We start from the raw sequence: 19641 nt of genomic DNA on the forward strand, positions 1-19641 counted from the left end.
TCCTGGAGAGCTTTCAGAGATGTACATCGGGTTCACATAGAACTTGCCTGCAGCCATGCATTGCAGGGAAAAGATCAGCAGGAAAGGGATCAGCCCTAGGAAGCTTGCTTGCCATTCCTGGTCTGAGGGGTTTTCTGGAACAGTCTGAAGCCCTGGATTTTTATGCTGCTGCACCTAACAACAAAGGAAATCACGTTTGTTTTTTTTTAATGAAGTTTTATTATATAAATTACCTTTTAGCAGACAGCATTCAACTTATTGCACTAGAGCACATCTGCAATACCGAGCTACGAGACATCTTCATAGAGAGTTTTGTAGTATTTAACATAGCACTTTATACCAGGATCAAGAGGCACTCTGAAGGGAGGGGGGAGAAAAGCAGCAAGCACCCACCAGAAAATTCCTGTCACAGACTGGTTTAGAAAAGCAAAAGGCCAGTGCAGGCGGGAGAGCATGCAAAGGCTTGTGTTGACCAGTTTCAATCCATCCTCTGATGATTGCGTGGGAGGTGAGGCCGTGAGTTATGGGACCAGAATCCTGTGTCAGCAGCAAGGGCAGTTGTTCAGTACAGAATATACCCGCAATTCCCTCCTCTAATTTTTCACACAACCAGCTCTTCCTGGAAGCACAGATGTTTCATCCCCCTCCCTTGGTTTGAATTAGGACTGTGCTGGGCAAAGGGATTATCTGAAGCATCGTAAGCCGCAAGTTTCCATTTTGCATATGCACATTCAATCGTGTGCAAAGTTATAGTGTGTGCTCACAGCAAAGGAATTGGAGGAAAAGTATTTTTAGCCAGCAGCAAGCACAACCGTTACGTGAGAATCAGCCTGTAATTCACCCCCCCCCCCAAAAAAAATAATGCACCACGAAGCAGCTCACTGATCAGCTGGAGACATTATTAGAAAAAGAAAGGGATGTCACCCCCACTTGCAAATATGTCATTAGGATGGCATCACGGGTTCCTGCATTTTTCACACAAATGCTACAGTCTGGGGCAGTGTCTGGAGGGCCCTGCTGTAAAGAGTCCCACGGACAGTAGAAAGAAGGACCATTTTAAGGCATCAACAGCCACCCTGTTAAGCAGTAATTCACTCTGGTATCTATCTTCCTTTTTTTGGTTTGAAAGCTTTGGTGAACTACTGTGTTCAAAGCAATCCGCAAATGTGAAACTTGATAAGAGCAGAGCTGCCTGTAGGCAGTATCCGCTCTGCCCCATGGCCGGAGAGAGGAGTTTTAAAAGACAGCAGAGTTCATAGATGCTTAGGTAGTGGCAGAACAATCCCCCGCCCCACAAAGTCTTTTATCGCACCCGCTAACCTGGGATGGAGTGGGGTCGGGGAGAGAACCAAAGCTCTGGCTTTGGACTGTCTAAGCAGGCAGAATGAAGGGAAACAGGAAAGAGGGCTCAGTGGGAAAAGTGAAGACAACCCCGGAACACTTTTAGAGCCAATGTGTATGAAAGTAAATAGAATTCAAAGGAAGACAGGCACCTCTTGCTACAATTAAACCCACACATCACATCAAGGAAGGTGTGTGTTAGCAAAATCAAGAGGAGAAGGACCAAAAGCCAGGTAAGCAGCTTTTTTCTAGCATCCCTCCATTCTGTGTTGCACTATGCCAAAAACGGGGGGGGGGGGGAGAGATGTTTCTAAAAACAGTCACGCTGGAAAGCACATTCTGAGACATCTGCAGACAGGAATTTGGTGCAATAACTGGTGGTTAGGCCTTCATGAGAGCAGCAACCACAGCCTTGGCATTAAGGCTACGCAGGTCACAGTAGGTCTGTCCAGTACCCACAAACACGATTGGTTTACTAGTGATGTATGTCATGGAAATTGCAGCGCCAACCTGGGGAGAAAAGGAGCAGCTGTTAGTGTAGGAAAGGATGATGTAGTATCATTGTGTACAGTGAAATTGCATCAGGGTGGTGGTGGTTAAGAAATCCTTGCTAATTCCATGGTTCCAGCCTTTTTTTGCGGGGGGGGGGGGAGCTACTAAATGTGCCTTGTGTCTAGTCCACTAGGTTGGGGAAGGCTAGTCTAGGATGTGGGAGATCTGATGTTAGCCAGTTTTTCCCCCTCCTAAAGGTACATCTCTTACCATACAGGGATTTTAAAAAGGCATTTCCCTCCAATGAACCTGCCTTGATCCTTGGTCATCTGCTCAGACTGCCACCTCGATAAAAGAAGATGGCCCCCACTGTGGAATACTGTTCCCCAACAAGGAAGCTCCAATGTCCCTCCATTTCACGCGTGAGCCAAAAAGGCCTTCGAGGTTCGCTCACTGTCACAGGGCTGGGCAATGTATCTCGGCTGTTCTTCCTGCTCTATGGTGGGGAGGAAGAAACAGCCGAGAAACATTCCAGACATCGTGATAAATCAGCATATGCTGGTATTTAGCTGCCGATCTATCACAATGTTGAAAACCAAATGTCGCCCTGGCCCTAGTGTACAGGCTCCGGCTAGGCCTCCCCTGCAGCCACATCACAAGGCTGCTTTTTAAAAAAACCCAAGAGAAAGGTAGCACTTAACTGAACATTTTAGAAAGGGAAACACATTATGGGCCCCAGAAAGCCCTTCTGTGCCTTAAAACAGGCTTGCCGGATCATAATCTAGAAACAATCGAAAGCTCCAGGTGGCAGAACAGCACAAAACTGGAAGGGGCGAATCCCATGGATGGAAGAAAGATGTATTTAGTAAGCCTTCCAAAATTATCCAGTTCTTTTTGATTATGTTCAGTTCTTCAGAGAACTGTGTTTACTAAAAAGTCCACAGAAAAAGCTTATTAGCCGGTAAAAACTGCCAAAGCAACGGGGGGGACGGGACCTTTTTTGCCCAATGGCCACAGTACCTTGCGATCCATTGAGCATCTTGGGGGGGGGCCCACAGGCCAGTGGTGGACAGGGCCAAAGGCTTGTGTGGGTGGAGCAACAGATGTGACTCCTCCCTTTGTGGAATGGCTACATTCCACCCATATGAGAAGATCAGGTCTTCCCTCCCCAACACACCTCTCCATCCAGGCAAGCGGGAGGCATTATCACAGTTCAACCACATATTCCAACCAGGCAAAAGCACTCGAGAGAGTAGAGCAAAGCCAGTGAGAGGTGCAGTCTGGGGAGAGTGGGGGTTGCCTGTGGCAGACAGGGAGGCCTGACATTGCCCACCTCCTCGGAGCCATACCCCCCCCCAAAATGCGGCTTTTTCCATCAAAAAAGAAAAACTCCCACCGAACCCCCAAACAATTGCAACCTATGGGCCCCATTTACCTTGTCGTCTATGGTATCAAATTTGGTGAGCACGATTCCATCAATGAGGCGTGGGGTCTGAGCCATGGAGTGATCAGCAAGGGCTTTGTTGAACTTGACCTGGTGTAGGGGAATCAAACGGTGAAACAGGTTTGGCAATGCTCTTGCACAAGGCTCACTGATGGGCTGTACGCATGTCTGCTAACACACGGGTATTGTGACTATTTTTACCAATTTATGTTGCAGTCAACGTCTAATTGCCACTAAGTACGAATACAGTGGGGAATACAGTCTTTGGCGATCCCCAGCACTTTCCCCATGCTATGATGCATATGGCCATACAGGCAACACACAACACACACACACACACACACACACACACACTTAACTTGGGTGCATTCAGTTTTACACGCCTGACAAATAAATAAATAAATAAATTGGAAGGGGACGGGCGTTTGGGGGAGTACCTTCGCAATCCTGCAAGTCACTGAACCCAAAGTGCTTTGACAATAAGCAATTTTGGCTTTAGGTGCTACCCCATGGCCCTGTCCCCAGTGTAATAGAGAGTTGCCTGTACAGCCGTACCTTGGAAGTCAAATGGAATCCGTTCCGGAAGTCCGTTCGACTTCCAAAATATTTGGAAACTGTGGCAGCCAATCAGAAGCCCTGGAAGCCCCGTTGGATGTTCAGGTTCCAAAGAACATTCGCAAACTGGAGCCATAACGTCCGAGTTCGGGATCCAAGGTATGACTACTGCATATTTGTTGCATGCGAACGGACATGACTACTTCTAGGTATACCATTGTTGTGCAAAGAAGCACTCAAAAGGAGGTATGCATTTGTCACCTCTTGAGTTTTGAATCTTAAGTAGTAATCTGAGGAACTAACCAGCTGATCCACAGCCTCATTTCCCACCAAGGCTTCCCCCACAAACAGGACAAGGTCAGGGGTGTTGACTGCAATGAGCTTAGCCAGAGCTGTCATCAAAGGAGCATTGTCTTGCATACGGCCTGCTGTGTCCACCAAGACCACATCGAAACCTTGGTTACGTGCTGAGAAGATAAAAAGGATATATTCATTAAAATGAATAAATAAATGCAACAGCTGGGAGTTGCCTTCGGATTTACCAGCTGGCTTTTTTAATGAAGTGCAAAGCAGAGCCAGCAAACAGTCTAGTGTGTATTGCAGGTCTCATAAATTTTCTAGTGGAAACTGGAGTACAAAACAAGAGTATTCTTTACCCCTTATTCCCCTCTATGATCCTATGTCAGGAACTGCAAAATTCTGCAAATTAATCAGATCTGCCTAATGTTTACATTCCTCCCACCCTCAGATTAAAACTCTACTCTGTTGGCTATTGCCATCCTCAAATCTCTCTTCTGAGATTTCAAACTCATTGCCCAAACGTTTTCAGGCTTGCCTTCATAGCCATAAATATTAACATTTTTTTAAAAAATCTGTTTCTCAGGATGCCAAATACTGTTCTTTATACATGATTCCCAAACTGAGGATGCTTCTATTCCTTATGACTGTCATGGACCCTTCTGTTCACTCAACCTGAAGCCTTCCTGGTTATGGCTAGAATGACAGATTAGGCAGAGCTATAAATCAGATTCCTTCTCTTGCAGAGGAGGAGAAGGAACTGGATTTAGGGTGGTTGAGATGTTCCCAAAGGCCAGTCCCACTGCTTCCCATTGGCTGGAGAGGAGGGTATTTAACATCTGGAATATCCCTAGATTTTGGGGGGAGCAGGAGGGGGAAGCAACAGGAAAAAGAAATTTCAGCTACAGACATGCAGTGACTAGGATTGCTAAGGAAGACATGAAGGGTTCAGAAATAAGGGGGAAGCAGGGAGAAAGGCCTCACCATATGAAATGGCCTCCATGGCAATGCCGGCCGCATCCTTCCCATATCCCTTCTCATAAAGCTGCACCATTGTGCGGCCGCTGTGGTTTTCTGGAGGGTGAAGAGCATTCAAGCGGCGAGTGTGAGTCCGCAGCTGCTCTACAGCACCAGCACGGAATGTGTCGCAGGCCGCAATGAGGACACTAAAACCGTTTTCAATCAGCCAGAACGAGATCTGAGGGGCAGGCAGAAAAAGGTTACCGCTTCCATCACCCACCATCCACCATCTCTACGCAACTTCCCAAAGGACCTCGCAGCTTTGCTTCCTGCCAAGTAATAACAGGGCTGTAGATATGCAGCACATCTGCTGTGCCAGCCCCCCTAATGCTGGTTGGATGCAGAAATCCGACGTCCAAATAAACTTTTATTGCGAGAAAGACCTGCTTGGAATATGGGCAGAGAGCCTCGCAGAATCTGGAAAGTGAAAATGAACATGTGCCCCCACACAGGTGAGGGCTGGTAGGTGCATAGCATGTGCATCACTGAATTACTGAACACTTGATGACACTTAGGTGAATGTATGAACCCTTTGTTGAAAAGCATTGCTTGCAGGTGGACAATGGTGATATATGTTCTGTCTGTAGCATCACATCCATGCAGGCAAAAGCTATGTGTTTATGCTGCAGTCGATGTGTGAAGAAGATAAATGCATGAACCAGCCCTTTGCATCTGAGAACATAAAATGCTGATAACAGGAGACGGGATTTTATGGGGGCACTGACGGCTGCGACATTTTCAAATGCCATAGTACTTTAGAAGCCAAGACTGAGAATTTTACCAAGAAGCTGTGGGTGAAACAACATTGCTTCAGAATATATATATGGGCTACTTCTAGGTGGCCACCCAGGAAAATGCTAATTTGTAGGACTCCAGGTCTCAGTCCAACTTTAAGTTACCTTCTTGATGCTTCCTCATTAGACACAATAAATTTTAGATTTCAACAGGGAGAGAGAAAAGTGGACAACATGTAACAGTAAAAGGGAAAGGGCTGCAACCCAGTCGCAGAGCATTCGATTTGAGTGCAGAAGATTCCCATTCTATCCCAGGCCTCTCCCTTAAACATCTTGAGAGTCCCTGCCAATGAGCACAGAAAATACTGAGCTGGATAAACCAATGTTTGCTAGTGCAATGGTTTATATATCAGAAGATCTCTTGAGCAAGGGTTGTGGGCCTTCCATTTAGATCTCCATATGACATGACTAGACATGCCACCATCTTCCTCTTTGCCTCGCGCAATAGCAACAGTGCTCTACCATCCTGCTTTACCCAAACCTGAGCCGGCATCCCTCCCACCTTCACCCAGTTCCCAAAATCCCCACACATGCAGCCCCTTCCAAGTACCTTGGCCAAGTTAGTTGACTTGCCAACTCCATTGACACCACAGAAAGTGATGACATAAGGTCGACGGTGACGCTGGGCTTCCATCACAGAGCGCAAGACATCCACCCGACGCTGAGGCTGCAGGATCTGCACCAGGGATTCTTGAAGGGCTTGCTTCACAGTTGAGGTCACCGCTGGGAAGTTGGAAGCACATTGTCATTTTTAGATTGAAGGGCCCCACATACTCTTTCCCACACCTATCCCACCTTATAATCGGAAGTGTGCATCAAAGTAAACTGTGATGTGAACAGGCCCAGCTCTGCTTTCCTTGCAGAAATGATGCTGTGTCCATTTCAGGAGGACCAGGATGAAGCATCTGGACAAAAGGAATGCAAAGGTTCCAATTTCCTCTCCAAACGAGCTTGGTTTCTCCACATCTGGTCTTAGGTGCGACTTACCCTTCTCTGAGCATCACTGGCCTACCACTCTCTCTGTATCAGCAACTGATCGTGTTCAGTATTCTGTGCAAGTATTCAACTGACAGGGCACTCCAGGGCTCATGATTTTCAGTCACTCTCACAGCCCCTCATCACCTTTCTGGAGTAACATTGATTTTTTCTTTAATAAGTGATATATTTGTACAGCTTGCTCTTGTGGCTGTTGAGCAAGCAAAGCGGATTCACAACCCAAGAAACAGAAAAACAGAAAATGGGCCATCTGAATCAAATGCTTCTGCGTCCAAAATCCATTTCTACCACATGTTAAGTTGCATCAGCATTCTCTGACAATGTCAGCCTTCTTTGCTAGAGGATCCAATCGCTCTTCTCTGTGAGAGAAGTCAAACCTTACTAATGCCAAGGATATAAATTTGCCCTTCACAAAATCCTGTGGGGTGTGCTTTCAAATAAGTCTCCCACACACTGGTGGCATCCAGAAATGCAGACGGCTAAGGATTTGTGAACCCACAGGGAAGCAGATTCCCAATGGACAAATCCGCTTTGGGTTATTTCTTCCCCCATCCCAGCAGTAGCAGCAGAAGTCAACACATGCCAACTGGAGACAATCTTAAGCAAGCAACAAGACTCTAGCATAGGCAGCTGGGGAGACAATAATAAAAACAGTAACTACTCACATTTGGTGAGCAGCAGTTGCACCCTGACCCTGACCACATTTAATGAGTGAGAAATTTGCTTCCACAAGAGCAGATCTATGGTGAAACTGGGAAGGAACACATTGGTACAGGGTACCAACAAAATAATATATTGGAGTAAAACGAAGGCACAGCCTGGTAACATTCTAGAAACACTGTGCCCATAAGTGGGCTTACGCATGTGTAGTGTCCCACACATACTGTACAATGTGTAGTGTTACTATCTTTGTGGACTTTGACACACTGGCATGACATGTTATAGAGTATGTGGCTGCTGTACAGTCTTTCCTGGTGTGAGATTGTCAGTTTCACTAAAGACCTGTTCTCACAATCTAATTTGGTTTCTTTTAGACACAATGGGTAGTATCCAGCAAAGTAGATCGCTTGCAAAAGGGCTTTTGGCTGCAGAACAGAACTTGCCCCCCATCTCTTCTCCCCATGGGTCCTGCTAAACCTTTTTTTGTGAGGTTGAGGGTTTCTCCTCAACTCTCCAGAGCAGATTTGGGGAGGGAGAAGAGAGAAAGCAGGGGTTCTGCTGTGCCAGTGGAAATCTTGGCTCTAGTGGATTTGCTTTGTTGGACACCACCCAAATGTTTTGAAATCATGAGCATTTGGGCATATATCCGAGGAAAGTAATGTCGCCAGACTACAGTACACGCTAAGGCATGCAAAAAACAAAGGAAAACAAAGGGGAACTTACTGGTAAAGGTGCCCATCACTTTCCCTTCCAGCTTTGTTGCAACTGATTCACAGAGTTGGACAGCAATCTCAGCTGCAACGTTCTTAGCTTTGGGCAAGAGGGGAGGGGGGAAAACAGCAAGTTAAGATTGTTATGCTGCTAAGTTCACACTATTTGGTGAATGATTTGTTTATGTTCTCTAAAATGGAAATTTATATTAACTCTGGTAGTTTATGCTTCTCCAAGGGTGGGAGATGACATTTTAATGACCTAGAAACACTACTGGATGGCAATGCTGACAGTACGCTGCTCACATCCAGCCTAGGTAGGTGCCCTAGGTGAAACCCGCAACTACCACCTAAATTTCAGCATCCTGTGATGACTAACCTAGGGTGGGAGATGCTCTACAGTGATCTGAACTTGGAATATTCACATCCAAGTCAACCCACTGCACCTTCAAACCTAATAGGCAAAATTCAGCCAGGCATCATAGGACGCTGAAATTCAGACATTAGTTACAAAAAGCATCTAGGGTCCATATGTAGGTTGCCTCAAGTTCCAGAGAGGAAGTATTGCTATGAGAAGCAAAAGAAAAAGAGAGAAGATAGGTGGCTGTAGAAAGCAAAACTAGTCTCCCAAGAGAGGAAAAGGACCTGCAGCCAATGGACAATTCTACTAACCTGCTGTTGTCACTAACAGGTATGCTCTATTAAAAGACACCTTAAGTCTCCAATAAAGGGGTATGAAACCCCAGTTTGAAATTCAATCCACTTTACTTATGACTGGTGTGGGAAATGTGGAGCCCACTTGCTGAACTTTCTGATATTGTAAAAATAAGCTTTCAAAACAAATAAGCTTACACTAAGCACTAGGGTGGCTGCTTACAAGCCCAACATTGGATTGTAAAGGTAAAGGACCTCTGGATTGTAAAGGTAAAGGACCCCTGACAGTTAAGTCCAGTCGCAAACAACTCTGGGGTTGTGTCGATCTCGCTTTACTGGCTTGGGGGGGGGGCAACGTTTGTCTGCAGATAGTTTTTCCGGGTCATGTGGCCAGCATGACTAAGCTGCTTCTGGCGAAACCAGAGCAGCATACGGAAACGCCGTTTACCTTCCCACCGGAGCGGTACCTATTTATCTACTTGCACTTTGACGTGCTTTCGAACTGCTAGGTTGACAGAGCTGGGACTGAGCAATGGGAGCTCACCCCATCGTGGGGATTCAAACTGCCGACCTTCTGATCAGCAAGCCCTAGGCTCAGTAGTTTAGACCACAGCACCGGAGTGGCCAATTCTGACAGCCTGCAGAGCCTTAAAACCATCTTGGTGTGAATGTCTGGATGCTACAATTGACACGGATGGGAAGTAGAGAACGGTGTTTTGAAAACAGGATAAAAGAAGGAGCTTAGGGTACCAGCAGCACAGAATCTACTTTGGAAGAGCTTCAGCAACTAGCCATTCTTGTCCCAGGCTTCCTTCCAACTCTCCCTTCTGCTTAGTTCAGTGACCTTTTCTAAAACCCAACTAACGACATAGTCAACCTTGGACCCTTCATAAGCACAGCTCAGCACAAACTGCATGGGAAGTGGGCAGCATCCAGCCCATTGCCACCAAATTGAGCCCCCATCAGCCTAGTTCCAGAGGAAGCCAAACGTACCAATCAGGTGATCCTTCATCTTTTCCAACACAGGGTCCATGTCCTCTCTGGATAAGCTTTTGGAGCCCACAAGACCCTTAAGCATCCCAAACATGCCTCCAAGGCCACCCTTCTTTGCACTGGCAACAAGAAGATAGTGTTATGATGTCAATTAAACAAAAGGTTTCATTCAAGTCAACACAGAAGAACAGCTTTCGTGAGGGACCTTACCTTGCACCTGAAGAGTTCTGAACCACCTTCTCTTCTTCAGCTTCCTCTTCGCTCTCATATTCAAGATCTCGGAGACGGCCAGGCTCACGGTTGCGATCCCCAAGGACCTGCGGTGGAGGATAAAAAAGGCCAGGAATTATGTAAACCTTCTTTGTTGCGTCTCACTACTCTAAGCAGCTCAGGCTGCCTCCATGTAAACCTTAAGTTACTTCTGGAGGGTGCATCTTCCTTCTTTACTCTTTACACGTGTTCTAAGAACAAGAGGCTCACGGTGCTGTTTCTCCTTGATGAGCACATCCAGCAGAGGATATCCCAGAATCTATAGTAAAAGTTGCCGCACATTCTCTACAGGGGATGGGGAACCTTTGGCGTGAGGATCAGATGGTGCCCTCAGTGACTCTGTCCAGCCTTAAGGGGTCTCCCCAGGCCAAGCCCCTCAGCAGCTCTGCTCTGAGCTCTCATCAAGTGCTTTTGCTCGACTGGAATGTGTCCCTGAATTGTGGCAATGCCTCTGGCATTTGTGTGTCTGGAAGCTCAGAGTCACATCCATGCCTCCTCCTATTCTACAGCCCCAGGAAGGTTTCCCATGAGGGAATGCAGCCCTTGGCTGAAAAAGGCTCCCCCTTCTGCTCTATGATGGGACAGGGAATTCTGGGAAGCAGAGAGAGCAGTACAGGCACACCTGCATACTTTGTTTCATGGTGCAGATATTACAGAATGATGCATAGCACAGAGAAAGTAGATAAAGTTAATTCTCCCTCTCTCATAAAACTAGGAATGGGCATGCAGTGAATCTGAATCCTGGAAAATTTGGGACAGATAAAAAGAACTGCTACTTCATACAGTGAGTAGTTAAACTTGGAATTTGCTCCCATGAGAAGCAGTGGTGCCTGCCAACTTGGATGGCTTTAAAAGATGATTAAACCAATTCATGGAGGGCAAGGCCACCCACATCTAGTAACCACAATGGCAGAGTTTGCTGGGAATCACAAGTGAAGAGAGCTCCTGAGCTCAAGACCTGCTTCCATGCGACCCACAGGCATCTGACTGGCCATTGTGAGAACAGGATACTGGAATAGATGGGCCATGGGTCAGATTCCAGCAGGCTCCTCTTATGCATTCTTCTTTTAAAAGGGAGCCTGTACTTCTGTTCCCTTTTTTTGCTTTTATTCCTCTCCCAACAAAAGACTTAAAAAGTCAAGAGCATCAAAAAACCGAAATGTGATAATCAAAATAAAAGTCAAATCCTTGTGTGAATGGGGCCCCAAGTCACATCGTGTTAACAGCTGAGGCTACTTTGGCAACACTACTGTATTACAAGATTACTGCTAGCAGCAGCACTTGTGAAAGGGAGACACTAAGAATTACACTTCATCCATGTGCAGTTCTTCCCAGTAAATTCCTATGTTCAGTTTATCTAATCAACGGCCCCAATTAACCTTCTCTACAGTGTCGCTTGGTCATTGGTTAGGAAACCAAATCTGCTTTGATGACAAGAACTGCATGAAAACTTCACAATCAAGCTACACTGGTAAACCCTTGAAGATTTGAGAGCAAGGCATCTTAATGTAGCTCCGCAAAACTATGCACAAGCATGAAACAGAACCATCAGGATGTCTAGTGACTGGGGATCTTACCATTTCTGGATCATACTCCTCCATGGGACAAGTGTCTGTGTTTCCATTGGTAGTGGAATTACTATAGTCAAGTACTTTGGCATTAGAGTTGCCCAGTTCCCACACTCTGGGCTTCTTCCCCTTGTCCTTCTGAGTGTCTGGCTTTGGAGACTTGCTAATGAAGACAGAACAGAAACTCCAGTAGATCTTAGCAATCAAGGAGGAAAAAACTGAACAGAATTCCTGCTCTGAATCATCTCTAGCAGTGAACCCTGAACTTTGCTGGGTCACAAACAATCACAGCAGAAAAGACTGAGTGTGCATTCTGCATTATAATTTATTCTACCTATCAGTCCAAGGAAACGCCATTCTCTAGGAAAACAAGGAAGCGTACTCCAAGAGAGTAAAACAAACCGGTGCTCAGAAGTCCACTTTGCTCCCAAGCCTGCTGCTGCCCAATTAGAAAACCACAGCAAGTGATTCTAGCCTCCCTCAAGCCCTGGCTCAAAAATAAGCTTTGGGTTTGTTTTTCCAATTCATTCCAGAATAGTCTCCTGGCGCGAAGACAGCTCAAATTAAGTTAGTCCTCAATGAACCTGTAAACCTTTGTCTAGGCCATATATGGACTGATAGTGGCTCTCCAGGGTTTCAGAGAGAGGACATTCCCAGCCCTACTAGAGGTTGAATCTGGGACCTGCTGCACATAAAACAAATGTTCTGCCACCAAGCCATGGTCCTTCCTTTATGGACCATGTGACCACCCAACTGCACCTCTCAGGATGCAAAGCCAAGGGAGATCCGATAGCGTTATTCATTAGCAATGGCCTCACTTACTTGGACTTTTCTCCCCCCTTCATGCGCTTCCTAAAGAATTCCTCCCGGTTCTTCTGCAGGATCTCATCCTTGGTCAGTTCTTCCCTGTCTCCAGCGGCAACGGGAGGATCTTGCTTAACAGCTGCAGTTGCTTTGGGGATGGTAGCTGCTTCATTTCCTGGAGCTGGGCGGGAGGCGGAAAGCACTGTTTTAATAACATCTAATGTTCTAAGAATTGGGACGCAGGTGGCGCTGTGGGTTAAACCACAGAGCCTAGGACTTGCCGATCGGAAGGTCGGCGGTTCGAATCCCCGCGACAGGGTGAGCTCCCGTTGCTCAGTCCCTGCTCCTGCCAACCTAGCAGTTCAAAAGCACATCAAAGTGCAAGTTGATAAATGGGTACTGCTCCGACGGGAAGGTAAACGGTGTTTCCATGCACTGCTCTGGTTCTCCAGAAGCGGTTTAGTCATGCTGGCCACATGACCCGGAAGCTGTGCGCCGGCTCCCTCGGCCAAAAAAGCAAGATGAGCGCCGCAACCCCAGAGTCGGCCACGACTGGACCTATTGGTCAGGGGTCCCTTTACCTTTACCTTAATGTTCTAAGAGAAAAGGGACAAGTCCTGCTTTTGAGGTTTTTAGGTAACTGCAAGTTTTAAAAATAATATATGTGGTGAGCAAATTCCATGTTCCACCAAAACAAAAACATGTAAAATGAAACATTTAAACTAGGGATGTGGTTTAAATCAACCCTAGCCAGCATGGCCAATAACCAGGGGATAATGGGAGTTGTAGTCCATCAACAAATGGGGGAACCAGAGGACCTCCATCCCTGCTTCAGCTCCTCAACTAACAGGGTATCCCCAGTTGCCACTAAATGAGGAACTGCATGTCAGACTGGACCTTTAAAGCTGATTTTAATGAACAGGACATGGATAAGACTGTTATCGATTCTGCTCCCGAGTGCAAGCCACCTGAAATAGCACAAACCCCACAGTTCCTCACCACAACAGGCCTCTGGTTTGGCACGGCCTGCTGCTTGCATATCGCAACACTGACTCACCTTCCTTTTTGGAACCTTTGTTTTTCTTGTTCTTGGTTTTTTCTTTTGGTTTCTCCCCTCGATTTTCTATCATAGACTTCACGGTTTTTTGGGATTTTGCCGACTGTTCAAACGACTTCATGGCAGTGGGAGCTCGGGCTTTACTGCTCTCCTCTGCATCCCTGTTTGCAAAGAGGAAAAGGTTTACCCAATCGTGCTCATTCAATGCCAGACAATGAATAAATGTATTTTAGAGCTGGCCTGGCTGGACACAGCACAGATGCATATTTACCACATGGAGTTTGTTTCCCTAACTTCTTCTAACAAGCAACTTTTAAGAGATGATCTTGGGCTATGTGGCCATAGGACCCCTTGCCCCCAAAGGAATGAGACATCTAGGCTAGCTAGCTAGCACTGTAGTGCCAATACCCATCAACAAACCTTGCCCATGTTGCGGAGTACAATAAAGTCATGTTGGGTTATGGGAGGGAATGCTGATGCTGTCTTGGCTAGGTTTCAATGGATTCCTTGAAAACCGTAAGTAACATATGCAGCTTTGCGGGTGGCGCACGGGTAAATTGTTCAACACTCCCCTCCCCCCAAATTTATAATGCAACTCCATTCAAGGTGCAAAATACAATTTCATTTTGAAGGCAGCAAAAGCTGAGCACAGCAAAGTTCCTAGCAGGGCAGACTTCCTTCCTGCCCACCTCTACCGAGGGAGATCGTGTCACTCTTACTGAGCCAAGCCCCCAACTTACAGCTCCAAAATACAAGGTATCTGAGGCAAAACACAGGATCAGCTGCAAAAGATGGAAGAGAACATCCTATTACCGTAGGAGACGTAAAAAATCCTCCTTAAAATCAAAGGTGCCATTGAGAAGCCCAAGAGCTCCCTTCTGCTGAAACTCGTTTCGATATTTGTCTCGGAACTCCTTATGAACATCATCTATCAACTTATCCACATAGGTTAGAGTTAAAATTTTCTGAAACCCAACCTGCAAGGAGAACAGTGGTGTTAAAGACAAGCAAAAGTAACCACATTATAATTGTATGATTCTGCATTCTATGATTCCCTCATTGGAGGGGGTTGGACTAGATGATCCTTGGGACCCCCTTCTAACTTTACAATTCTACATATTTGTTTGTGAAAGAAACTGCCCCTTGATTGAAGCCTCATTGCTCTTAATGAACATTTCTAAGCTGTTGCTATAATGACGGTTTGTGATACAAGACTGAGGAACAAGCTCTTCTGATCCCAATCGAAGGAAAAGGAAGTAATGTTCCACAACATCAAAAACAATATATCAGTGCTGAGAAAAGTTTTCTATTCACTTTGCTATAGAGACTCTTGGAGACAGGTTTTCCACCTGTCTAAGGTCTTTATCTCACACAGAATAATTCACTTACCACAAAAACGAGTTCAAATTGATTGTCCAGCTTGTATTTAAGCGTAAGGGCTTCATGGTTGAAAGAGTTGCTGCCACCTCGCTCCTGAAAAGGCAAGAGAGAGAGAGAGAACATTGGCAGCACCTATAATGAGATGGAAACCCTACATTACAAGAGTTGTAGAGATTCAGTGTGTTTTTTTGGTAAAGAATAGCCATCCTGTTTACTGTGGGTACAATTCAAATTCTAGGAAACAGTGTCCAATCTTCATATTCCATACATGCTTACAAGCATCTGTTTCAAAACACAAAGTACACTTCACACCTAACAGCTATACTGTAATTCATTCAGCAATATGCATTTCCACCACACAAAGATTTTAGACTTTTTGCTGTTCCGACACAGTAGCTGACATGCTGTCAGAGATATCTGCCATCAGATCCCGGACTCCTACTTCTGTTGTCAGAATAGCCAAAGACCTTATTAGCTAGCATCCATGCAACTTCTTTGAACAATCTTGACTTCCTATAATTAACACAAAGAATCTTGCAGCAGCAGCCTGCTTCTGAGTTGGGTGAAATGTTATGAAGCAGAGTTTATAGTTAAATGGCACCCCAGCCATAAATCTGGGAAATATATCTATTTGAGACCCTGGAGAGCTATGATAAATCAAGACAGATTCTGATAGGCCATTTGAATCACTAGTCTGCCTTAGTATGAAACAACTACATTTTTACCTAACCACCCATCAATGGCATGTCTTCACGAACAAGAAGCAAAAAGGCAGAGAAAATAACAGCAAAGTAAAGAAATCCAGAAGTGGGCAAGTACCACCTACTGGCAGCCTACTTAAAACATGCCCATATTGTACAATACAGAAGTAATTCCCACCATCTGAGTCACACAGACATGAAAACTGCTAGTATGAGAGGCTACCCAAGGAAGCTTTCAAACATCCAAAGATAAATACTGCACTGCTCTATAATCCATGAAAAAGTGCTCTGAAATAAGGAATAAAGAACCACATGGCACCCCAGGATAGAGGGAAACTGATAAAGTATCACCTTTTGGCTTGAAAAACAGTCTTTGAAATTCAGAAATAAAAGGAATGGCAAAAAGTGTTTAATCTCAGACCTGAAAGACCTGGGCAAGACACACAAGGTAGCTAAGTCACCAACTCTCAACCTAATATCCTTTTCTTATATATAAAGAAAAATAGGAGCAGCATGGTGCTGACTGTGAAACACTACACACTAAGTAAAGTAAAATAAGTATCAACACTCCCAATGCACAATTTACATGACGAAAAAAATGAGCTTTAGTGACACCAAGAAAATGCTGACATTCACATTATTTTAAAGAAGTATTTTTGAATGGTCATTTAAGCTCTGAAATATATGGACAGCAGAGCTTGATATAACCAATAATATAAATGAATATTTAGAAGTTAGACAAATCATGGCTAATAGACTGGTAGTGCAGTTGAGCGTTTTAATACCCAGTAAATTTAAAAAACTTCTTTAAAAAGCCTACTTACTATACAACTTTCTGTACAGATGCAAAATCACAAAACAGAACTCTAAAGCTATTCATCTGACTTAAACAGACCTGCTTTTATGGAATCTTAATGCTTACAGTTATGATCCATGACTAAGGATCCAAATGACCCGATTACAACATGCTGCCAGAACTGGATGTACAATCAGATCATCCTGTCTCCTGTACCTGGAATCAGCTTAAGTAGTATCCATTCTCCAATTCCAATTAGTGTATGGAAACAGATAAAGAGTTAGAGAAAGCTTAGTGGGAAAGGTAGGCTGTAGTAGCCATGGCTACGGGTGAGATCCAAGATAGAAAGAGTGGGAGAGAGGGATGACTAGATAGCATGATCCTTTGCACCTTTTCAGTTTATGTTCCCATCACATATTGTCTACCGCAGACTATTAGCTTACGGAACAACCAGTTGTATTTTGCATTAGGTCCTTGGGAATAAAAGGAAATACAAGTTATGCACCTGTGACTTTCTGAAATAAGAAACAGGCACTACAAAACAGGAAATCTGCTAAAATAGGAAACATATTTTCCTGTTTGGGCTTGCAATTCAACAGGGAATTTTGAACACAGCATATGTTTTATGAGGTTCTACAGGGAAATGCAACTTGTGTCTAGCCAGGTGATAATAGTTTCTGCAGATGAAAACAACTTAAACACATTGGGAATTACTTATTAAGTAACAATTGCACCATTTGGGCCTTGTCTCTTGAAACCTCCTTGCAAAACGCTGTGGTCAGGAGCAAACAAGAAGTGCTTTCTGGAAGTGTAGCATCTGGAAGGTTAGCTGTGTTAGCCAAAATAATTGTGCTGGTATTTTAAGGGGCTACAAATACTAAGGAGTAAATTCCATTAAACTAAGCTGGCCGTACATTTAGGTAGGCATTCCTAAGATTAAAGTCTTAGGCTGCAATCCTATGCGCACTTATATGGGAACAAGCCCCATTGAACTCTAGCAGTTTGTAATAACAAGCAGAGCTTGCAACAAAATGTTGCTGTATGAACTGCTCCTAGATCAAGATTTTAACCAGGCACGCTCTTTTCCAAGATACCCCATTCCATACCCCCTCTTCCCTGGATTTTAGAACACATCCCAGCAGTCAAGTAAACATGCTGTGCCCACTGGGCATACTCAGTCCTGAGCAGGGGTGGGTGGGTATCCCACCATTAAGTGTTACTTCCATCTAAAGATTCAGTGCACTTCTTCAAACACTGAGTTTCTCCCAATGATAAGGATACCACCCCCTCTTCTGTGTTTGGACCATCCCACTTGGGTTACATTAACACTCACAAAACATATGGCCTATTTACAATTTGCATTTCACTTTCAGGAGTTTAGGACGTTTCACATTCATTAGCAAGCTAGTAAGGCAAGGCTGGGGAACTCGTGGCCCTCTAGATGTTGCAGCACTACAACTCCCATCATCCCTTCAGACTGGCTGTTGACAGCTGGGGCTGATTAGGTCTGGAATCCAACAACATCTGGAGAGCCACAGGTGACCCATCTATGGATTTCTTCCACCACGGCAGATTTTGACTGACATTTTCAAAACAGTCTTCTCTCTTCAGCACGTGTGGGTCTATACCGTTCCAGAGGGCATCACAATTATGCACATTCGATTAAGAAAACCATATTGTTTCCCCCCCCCACACACACACACGGGGAAAGCGTGGGAATCACCTTGTCCTTCTAGGTTACTGATTCCTACATTGTATCTGAATTGCACAGATCTGGGCTGTCCGTTTCCAGGCTATTTCACAGAACCTTAGATTCAGAAGGGACCTCCAGGGGCATCTAGTCCAACCCCACCCTCTGCAATGCAAGAATCTCAGCTAAAGCATCCACGGCAGATGAACAGCTCCAAGGAAGGAGACCCCACAACCTTCCACTGTCGAACAGCGGTTTAGTTTATGTTTCCTTGTTTCACGTTCCCGATTTTTTAAAGAGGAAATCGTTACTTTCCGACCCGCCCACCAGCAGTGAATAAAGGTGGGGAGTTTGATGGTGGATACCTCAGTGGTACCTCTGGTTAAGTACTTAATTCGTTCCGGAGGTCCGTTCTTAACCTGAAGCTGTTCTTAACCTGAGGTACCACTTTAGCTAATGAGGCCTTCTGCTGCCGCTCGCTGCCACTGCGCGATTTCTGTTCTCATCCTGAAGCCAAGTTCTTAACCCGAGGTACTATTTCTGGGTTAGCGGAGTCTGTAACCTGAAGCGTCTGTAACCTGAAGCGTATGTAACCCGAGGTACCACTGTAACAGGGGTGGCGGAGGGAGGGGAAGAGAGAGAGAGGCATCCAAAATCGGCGGAAGGATGTCGACGCGTAAAAGGGAAAGCGGCGAGGAGACTCACCTGGAGCAGAACCGAGCGGATGAGCGCGTTCACGGGCGCAGTGCAAGCCGCCGCGGGGCCGCGCACGCCTTGGAAGCACCAGAGGACGAGGCCCCCCTTGCTAAAGATGGTGAAGAAGTCGAGCATGGCGGAGCCGGGAGGGGGGGAAGAGAGGGGGGAACCGGGGAGGGGGGCCTGAGACGCCGGGAAACCAGCCCGACTTCCTTACCCACGTCAGGCTATTCTCTTCACTGCGCGCCTCATTTCCGCCGGAAGCGGGCTTCCGGATGGGAGGCGGGACTAAGGGGAGAAAGGGGCAGAGCGATTGGGCCTCGCTTCCGGAAATGGAAATGGAAGGGGAAACCGCTGTGAGGACCAAAGACGTAGCAAAGCGATAGAGCGGTCGAAGAAAATGTGCTTTAAATTTTTTTTTAAATAAGTTCGTCGCAACATAGAGAGACGGAAATAGGAATAGTCTAAAAACCAAGAGGGGAATGCGATGGTGAGACACGACGCGCTTGCGCAAGACACAACACTGACGGCGGAAGGGGTGGGAACGAGAAGAGCTCTTAAGTTCCGGTGCTTCCGGTGGGTGAATATAGACGGGCCACGTCAAAACTAAGGATGGCGCGTCATGAGGAAAGACGGGATTGGTTGTGGAGGAGGAAGGAGGAGGGGATTGCATCGTGGCGGCGGATAGGTCAAGGACGGAGGGAAGTAGGCGGGGACTTTTCT

The 19641-nt window shown here is 45.7% G+C and overlaps 1 protein-coding gene across 2 annotated transcripts; it reads right to left on the reverse strand.

The window, feature by feature from the left end:
• Nucleotides 1-195: 195 nt before the first annotated feature.
• SRPRA (SRP receptor subunit alpha) lies at nucleotides 196-19178 on the reverse strand. 2 transcript variants are annotated; one of them, XM_083713584.1, is made up of 14 exons: nucleotides 18928-19178; nucleotides 15045-15128; nucleotides 14469-14632; nucleotides 13656-13816; nucleotides 12617-12779; nucleotides 11804-11957; nucleotides 10167-10273; nucleotides 9957-10075; nucleotides 8323-8409; nucleotides 6494-6666; nucleotides 5114-5327; nucleotides 4136-4299; nucleotides 3269-3367; nucleotides 196-1851 (listed from the first exon to the last, which is right to left on the reverse strand). In XM_083713584.1, the coding sequence occupies exons 1-14, from the start codon at nucleotides 19051-19053 to the stop codon at nucleotides 1723-1725; spliced, it is 1944 nt and encodes a 647-aa protein (XP_083569710.1). In that variant the 5' UTR covers nucleotides 19054-19178; the 3' UTR covers nucleotides 196-1722. The 2 variants fall into 2 exon arrangements, with proteins under 2 accessions (XP_083569710.1, XP_083569711.1); XM_083713585.1 differs by having other exon boundaries at nucleotides 12617-12773; nucleotides 18928-19158.
• Between the last annotated feature and the right edge of the window lie 463 nt (nucleotides 19179-19641).

The sequence above is a fragment of the Podarcis gaigeae genome (genome assembly GCF_964106915.1).
Source record: "Podarcis gaigeae genome assembly, chromosome: 15".
NCBI classification, from domain to species: domain Eukaryota; kingdom Metazoa; phylum Chordata; class Lepidosauria; order Squamata; family Lacertidae; genus Podarcis; species Podarcis gaigeae.